This window comes from Cnephaeus nilssonii, assembly GCF_951640355.1.
Source record: "Cnephaeus nilssonii genome assembly, chromosome: 6".
Classification (NCBI taxonomy): Eukaryota; Metazoa; Chordata; class Mammalia; order Chiroptera; family Vespertilionidae; genus Cnephaeus; species Cnephaeus nilssonii.
The window spans coordinates 55,221,063-55,229,637 of record NC_137077.1 but is presented as its reverse complement, the minus strand read 5'-3'; the positions used below and the strand labels follow the sequence as shown (position 1 = coordinate 55,229,637).

At 39.8% G+C, this 8,575-nt stretch overlaps 1 protein-coding gene across 1 annotated transcript; it reads right to left on the bottom strand.

The window, feature by feature from the left end:
- Positions 1–7,870: 7,870 nt before the first annotated feature.
- Positions 7,871–8,140, bottom strand: LOC307102197 (small ribosomal subunit protein uS14-like). Its single transcript, XM_079775694.1, has one exon. It carries the CDS (start codon positions 8,123–8,125, stop codon positions 7,955–7,957), a length of 171 nt encoding a protein of 56 aa, XP_079631820.1. The 5' UTR covers positions 8,126–8,140; the 3' UTR covers positions 7,871–7,954.
- Positions 8,141–8,575: the final 435 nt, after the last annotated feature.

Here is an 8,575-nt window from a genome sequence, read left to right as displayed (position 1 = left end):
TAATATACAGATTGATCATCACTGCAACACACAATATAGCTGCCCCCATGTGGTCAAAGATCCTGCCCCCATGTGGACACAAGATGGCCACCACAAGATGGCCAGCAGGGGAGGGCAGTTGGGAGGCACCCGGCCTGCAAGGGAGGGCAGTTGTGAGGGACCAGGCCTGCAAGGGAGGGCAGTTGAGAGGGACCAGGCTTGCAAGGGAGGGCAGTTGGAGGTGATCAACCCTGCAGGAGAGGGCAGTTAGGGGTGACCAGGCTGGCAGAGGAGGGAAGTTGGGGGCAAACAGGCTGGCAGGGGAGCAGTTAAGCATCAACCAGGCTGGCAGCAGAGTGGTTAGGGGGTGATCAGGCTGGCAGGCAGAAGCAGTTTAGGGGCAATCAGGAAGGCAGGCAGGCAAGCAGTTGGGAGCCAGCAGTCCTGGATTGTGAGAGGGATGTCCGACTGCCCGTTTAGGCCCGATCCTGGTGGGATCGGGCCTAAACGGGCAGTCGGACATCCCTCCAGGAGTCCCAGATTGGAGAGGGTACAGGCTGGGCTGAGGGACAACCCCCTGCCGTGCACGAATTTCGTTCACCAGGCTTCTAGTTTAGATTATAACTACTTTAAACTGTGTTTCATGGGCTAAACATGGGTAAATAAATTGTTTATGGACAATAAAATGGCCAAATCTACTATCAAGAAAAAGGTCTTAAACTTTAGTTTCAACTATTATAAATATGTCTTATAAGGAGACATATTTCTTACAGAATATAGTTTTACTTTCTCTGGACTTTGCATCATGAAATTTTAGTGAAAAAGTGTCTGTGAGGAAATTGTAAGAAGTTGATTATATAAGTTTGGAAATATACTAGTAAGTAAAGCATTAAAAACAGTACTGTTCTCACTGTGACAAAGTGAAAAATAGCTTTGTCAGTAATTCTGAAGTGTAAAGTGGAACCCAAAGAAAGAAGAGTCCTGTTTTATTATTGTTTTAACATCTTCTATGCTAGTTCTCAAACTTCAGATGGCATCAAAATCACCTAAAGAAATTGTTAAGACATAGATTGCTGGACCCCACTCCCAGAGCTTCTGATCCAGCGGATCCCAGGTGCAACCCAGAATGTGCATTTCTAACAAGTGCTCAGGTGGTGTCTATATTGCTAGTCAGGGGCCACACTTTGAGAACTGTTCTATACAGTTGCTAATAATTAATCAGAAGAAGGTAATTTTCTGAAATATTTTTCAAACTGCAAACACTGAGAAATAATCCACATTTACTTTCCATAAGACATTTGTTTAAATTGGTGTATCACACCCATGTGTATATTTAAAATTCTATCATAATATACCCATATAGAAAGATGTGCATTATTTCATATTATTTCATAAAACCTATAATAGATTCTTTCATAAGATTAAAAAAAAACCCTTTGGTAAGTCAAAAAAAAACCATATGGTGGAGACATTAGTAGGAGGAAGTGTACTTTAATAGATTTAATCACCTGCAACAGCTCACACATTTGTGAATATGTAGTAATTGCTCAACAAATACATGTTGGCTAATTAACCAATTATTCCATTTTGTATGGAAAAATGAATCTAGATTTTTATAAATCTAGTTCATTTTCCAGAAACATTCCCCATATATATTATAGGGAATGTCTCAAACTCCAAAGTCATCTCTAACCATCATCTCCTGCATCCAAGCTTCCCTCCCTCCCTCTAATTTAACCTCCACTTCAACCATATCAAAATCTTAAGATCCTTGACCCCATCCATATTCTCACATCTTTCAGCTTCCTTTGGTTTCAGGGCCTTCCTTCCAGCTCCATGACAGATTATCTCAGTCATTCCCCCGACATTTTTCACAACTATCCTGTCTTCTTTGGCATGGTGGCAACCTTTGAACAAAGCTCCATCCTGGATCATACCAATCATCCACTGTCACCATTTCTGCTCCACTATGCCTGGGGGAGAAAAATCATACAACCAGGCAGACTGGTGTTGTTCCTGCACATTGTTTATTTCCCATCTCAGCGGAGCTCTCAAGTCTGCCTTACCATCCTACATCCAAAAAGGGCTGCCTCCCCAATTCTCCTGAATAGTGATTCCAAGCCTCAACCTCCCCTCCAAACTCTCTCTTTTACTCCATCCCTCTCAGAAAATGACTTGCCTCTCCATTCACTGGAAAAAAAACTGAAGCCACAGGTCAGCCTTCCTCTTAACTTCTCCTTTCTCTCACACTTCTTTTTACAGAGTCAAGTTTTCTTTTGGAGTTCTGCAGTAGCCAACCTTTAAGATGGACATCAATGAGCCCTGCCTCCTGGCATTCATACCCATGTGTAGTCGCCTCCACATTGCACCAGGATAATTCTGTATGAACAATTGAATATGACAGAAGTGATGGTAAGTGATGGCATTACTCCAATGTTAGATTATAAAAGACACTGCACCTTCTGTCTTGGGCTCTGACTCTCTAGCTCTCTCTTGGATCACTTACTCTAGGTGAAACCTTGTCATAAGCAGCCCTGGGGGGAAGAACTTAAGCTTCTTGCCAGCAGCCTGGAAGCAGCTGCTCCAGCTCCAGTCAAGTTCAGAGGCATCCCAAGAGATCTTGAGCCAGAACTACTCCGCTACTCAGCAAATAGCTCCCAGATTCTGACCCACAGAAATTGTGTGAGATTATAAATGTTTATCATTTGAAGCTGCTAAGTTTTAGGGTAATTTGTTACACAGCAATAGATAACTAGTACAGTGTTTAAGGCTAACCCACCATCCTCTGCTTGACCCTTCAAAGTTATTATTCAGTCATCTCTTGCATCCTACATTTCAAGCTTTTCTATTCTGTCTCCTTCCCAATATTAGTTTGATCAAGTCTCCTCTTTAATTAAAAAAAGGACCTCCTTTATTCCTTTTCATCTCTCTAGTTGCCCCCTACCTCTCTCCTCCTCTTTACATCAAAATTCCCAAAAGTAATGACTTGCTATTAACAATTTCTAGCTGCTGCCTGCTCCTCCACCCTAGTCTGCCATTCAAACTTCACTAAAATGTCTCACAGAAGCTTCTAATGAGCTCTTGTTGCCAAGGCTAAGGCTATGATAAGGAGTTTGGATTTTATTCTAAGTGCAGTGAGAAATAGACAAGAGGCAGCTAACGGAAGTGATTAGAAGCACACACTCCAGAGCCAGACTGCCTGGGCTAGAGGGAGAACAGAGAGAGGGCTATTGTAGCAGCCAGCAGAGAAATGTTGATTCTTTACTCCAAGGTTGTAGCAGAGGAGCTGGAAAGAAAAAGGAAGACTCCGATATTTATTTTGAAGAGCAAAACAATAGAACTTGCTGACAAGGAAAGGAAAAGGAAGAAATAGAAAATGACTTCCCAGTTTGAAGCTTGAGCAACTGGTGACTGTTGATGATTTATTGAGAGGTAGAATTTGGGAAGAATAGGTTGAGAGTGGAAGGATAAAAATTAAGAGTTCTGACATTATTTGAGATTCCTAGTGGGCATCCAAATGGAGATGTCATGAAATAAAATGAAATGTGTGGGATAGTATACTGGAAACTAATAATTCCTGTCCATTTTTAAAATATGACAAGTGAACTCAAAAACAACTCTCAGAAACTTTCCATTATTTGTATAGTTCAGCAACTGTAAAATAACTACTTTCTTTAGTACAGAAGTTCTTGAAATTCTCATTTACAAAGTTTGATTCATATTTCTTGAAATTAGGGCTCAGCTAGGGTTTAATATTACATGAGCAATCAGACACAGTGACAGAGTTCAAAATCGGTGACTTGCAGAAGCAAAGTCTGCAGGGATTTTAGACTTCTGATTAAAATACATGGACAGCACATCATTTAGGGTTAAGTTTATCTCACGTTCTGATGCCATAACTTAAGCCCCAGAGGAGAAACAAGACCCAGCATATTAAGTATCCATCAGGGAGTCTGAATACCAAGATGTAATTTAAATAAAGTCTCTTATTGAGTCACCATGTCCCAAAACTCATGCAAAAACCATTTAAACTCTCTTTTAGTATGAGAAAAGCAAATGCAGTAAAAATAGAAGAAATAAAATAAGTTAAAATGATAAATTATGCTGGGAGGAATAACAATAAGAACCACTCAAAGAAATAGCAAAAATAAATAATTATTAGTGATCAAAAGATCATTTAAAAATATCACAAATTACTAGTATATTGTCCTGGCCAGGTGTCTCAGTTGGTTGGAGCATCATCCCAAGCACCAAAAGGTTGCAGGTTCAATTCCCAGTCAGGGCGCTTACCTAGGTTGTGGGTACAATTCCCATCAGGGCCATTACTGGGTCTCTCTCTCTCTCTCTCTCTCTCTCTCTCTCTCTCTCTCTCTCTCTCTCCCCCCTTTTTCTCTCTTCCTCTCTCTGTAAAATCAATGACATACCCCCATGTGAGGATAAAAGAAGAGAAAAAATTATATGATAATAGATGGGCACCTAGCTAATACAGAGACATCTGAACTGACTTGGCAGAGCCTTACATGAGAAAAGTACCTGATCAGCTGAAACAGCAGTAATACCCTGTATTTGTACATTGATTTACTTTGCACTTTGCTATATACATCATTTCACGCTACATGGCTATTCAATTCAAGTCATTCAGCAAACATTAATGATCACCTCCTCTGTGGCAGGCAGTGCACAGGGCATTGAAATGAAAGACCTAGTTCTTGCTCACCAAGTTGGTGTCTCCTGCCTCATCCTGCGTATGAAGTGTGGGGGCAAAGGAACATTGGAAGCTCATATCTCCCAATTAAATGATAGCTGATCTGAGTATTGCTAGTGAATAGCAGTTAGGTTATCAAACACTGGAAAAAGAATATATCTGGCTGAAGAAACGCCATATATGGAAAGGATGGCACAAGAGATAGCAGGTCAGCTTTGCATATAATTTACCTTGATTAAAAGCATAGGGTGGCCCTGGCTGGTGGGGCTCAGTTGGTTGAGCATGGTCTTGTGCACCCAAAAAGTCACCAGTTCAATTCCCTGTCAGGGCACATATGCAGGTTGCGGGTCTGATCCTGGTAGGGGTGCATATGAGAGGCAACCAATCAATGTTTTTCTCTTACATCAATGTTTCTCTCTCTCTCTCTCTCTCTCTCTCTCTCTCTCTCTCTCTCTCTCTCTCTCTCATAATTACCAGAAAATCTGTGCCCTGTAACCTTAGAACAGACGCTTGCACTCTCATTTCAATCCTGCTCGCTTATGTTGCAGATTTATTTACAAGAAACTTGAATATTTGGTATCCTAGACCACAGAAGATTAAAAATGGCAAATTAGTAGTATTGAGGGATATTGCTATAAATGCAAAGTTGTAACAGGTAACAACCTAACAACAAGGGAAAACACAGAAATAATAAAGCAAACAAAAGCACAGTAGCTTGAAGTCATTCAGCAAAGATGCTCGCAAGCCTCAGCAGGAAGACCTTAGTGTACAATAGCTTTTATTTTTCATGAGAATTCAATACATATTTACGGGGAACATTCTATCTGCTGGGCACTACTGTGTCCCCACAGATAAAAGAATAAATTAACCAGGAGGTGATAAAAATGCATGTTTGGAAAATTTCCATTAAAAATGGTATTTTAATGCCTCTATTTGGACCATTAGCTTGGATAGAATGCCTCATTCCCCTACAATGAAGCTTTGTAAAGTGATTTTCCTTCTGTTTTTTGTTCAAGATCATTTAATAAACCGCGGTTAATTTAAATAGAGACTGCTAGCACAGCTAAAAAAATAGAGATGAACACCTTCAAGAAAAAAATGAAGAAAAGAAGATATGACATAATCCCTACACCACATTCACAATGGTGTGATTGAGGCAAATCACATAATTGCAATCGTTTTCCTCACCAGTGAAATGAGGATAATCCTATCCATCCATTGTGACTTTGAAATAAGTAGTAAATAACAAAGGACTATAAAGCACTATATAACTATTTTTTAAAATCTTTATTGTTGAAAGTATTACACAGGTCCTTCTTTTCTCTCATTAGCCTCTTCCAGCCTGCTCCAACCCCCACCCCCTCCCCACCACCACTACCACCACCACCACTCCATTGTCTATATCCTTGGGTTATGCGGATATGCATACAAGTTCATTGTTTGATCTCTTCTTACCCACCCTCCCCTGCCTTCTCTCTGTACATAACTATTAAGTAATAATAGAATTTTTATTCCCACTGCAGCTCATCAACATCACCTCAGGCCTGTCACTGCTTGGGAATTTTCTCTATGTTGCTGCTGCCATCATCACCACCCCTTGCAACTATAGCCAGATCCCTTACCATGGGGAGTACATCCCCTTCACCCCTCCACAGTTATCTCTACATGTGATCATCATCCCTGTGTCCAAGCCACCCAGGCTGTCTCCGGGTGGTGATGACATCTTCTAGTAACAGATAACTTGCCTTCATGTTTTACTTGGTTGATAGAGACTTATCTTTTTTAATATAACTATATGTTTGTTTTCCATGTGTTTTAAACTATAAAGATATTGAGCTGAAGCTAAACATTTAAACTGGGACCTGAAATCTGAGAAGTCATCAGTTCTGAGTCAGAATTCATATTTTGATAAATTATAAATGTCTCTCTCTCTGCTCCCCTAATCTTGTACTTCTTTTCCCTTCCTTCATTCTTATTCCCAGTGACTTAGTCCACGAAGATAGAAATTTAATTTATTTTAGTGAATCTATTACTTGTGCATAATACCAGTGAATATCTATATTATGAAATAAGCATTTTTAAATTGTATTATTCATCTGAGTATAATGCTTATTACCCAATTGTTCATCCCATAATATCTTGCCCATTGCTGAGCAGAAATTTCCTGTATCTTTCACCAAGTAACTTATCCTCAAAGATTTTTAACACAACTATAATCATACTGACCAACTCCTGAAAAATCATTCAGTCCTCCTCAGTGCTATTTGAAAAAGTTTAAATTTCTTAACATGGCTTAAGATTCTGCATGATACCTCTCCAAACTTACTTCTCACCACTCCTCACATTATCATTTATGTTCCAGCCATACTGAGCTCCTTTAATTTCTTCAATTGCACCATGCTTTCCTTCACTTCCAAATCTTTGTGTATACTATTAATTCTATATCCTACACTATTTTCCCTTCACACATCATCTGGTAAGTTCCTATTGATTCATCAAGCTATAGCTGTAATGTCATTTCCCCAGGAGACTCTCTTTGACCCCTACCACCAATACCAAGATTGGTGTAGGTTTCCATCTATGTGTTCCCATAGCACTCTGTACTTCCTCAATAAAGCACTTACATTTCTTTGTAACTGTCTATACCTCACAAGACTGCAAACTATAGGGGTAGCAGCCATTTCTGTCTTGGCTGACAATTATACATTCAACATTTAGCAGAGTCTGGTTATACACATTAAATAAATATTTGTTGTACAGGTGAAAGCAGAATGAATGAATCTTAAACTACCAAACACAATTCTAGATACAGAGTGTACAGTGGTGAGAAAAAGTACATAATGTCTTTGCACTTGTGGGACTTGAAGTTTAGAGTAAAAGATACTAACAAATAAATGAATAAATAATTGCAAGATGTAAGGTTCTGTGAATAAAGCAAATAGTCCGTTTAGATAGAGAAAAAATCATATGGACAAGATCTGAGGGAGGACCTATTTTTACTCAGTGGTCAAGAAAAGAGTCACTGTGGAGTAACACTTGTGGAAAAATAAGTATTTGAGGGATGGAGAAACAAACTTCCATTATTTCAGGAACAAAGGAAAAAATTACATAGACAAGGATGTTTGGGAGGGAAGGCTGATGATTTTTGTTTCCTCAATGAATTTTTTTTTTGAAGGGTGGTGTGTTTTTTTTGTTTGTTTTTTTATGTACAAAGAGATAGCATTCTGTCATAAGGTAGATGTCTTGAATGACCCATTCACGGAAGTTCACTTAGTCCAACTTAATGAAACCTATGTCCTTCGCGTACTGACGGAAACACTGGCGGCACATGTTGAGGCCGTACTTCCAGATCAGGCCATGGCGGTTCGAGCAGACGTGGCAAGAACGGGAACCCTGGCCGAATTTCCTCGGATGGCTCCAGTAGAGTTGCTGGTGACCCATCCTGCTCACTCTGTAGCAACGAGGCAAAAGGAAAGAGGTAGCGCACGCATGCGTTCTTGATATTTTTTCCTCAATGAATTTAAAGCAAGGTCTTCAGTGGAAGTTCAAGAAATGAGAAGATGGAAGCTGATATGTCAAAGGAATGAATGACCTTAGAAGCAAGTAGTAGGATAGCGTGCCAGTGTTGAGCTTGCATTGAGGGTGGTGATCATGAAGTTACACTTTTTCCAAACTGCCTGTCATGTAGCAACACTAGGCTGTGTGAGCATATGCATGGAGATGGTAGAAGGTTGGGCCTTCTGAGTATACAGATTTACCAGGGGATAGTATGATAGTTCAATCATATAAAAAATTATATCATTAATATTATCATGGATTCAAAGTGGGTAAGGAGGAGAGGAATGAAAATAAAAGAGGACTGAGGAATAGAGAGAAAATGGATTGTAAATC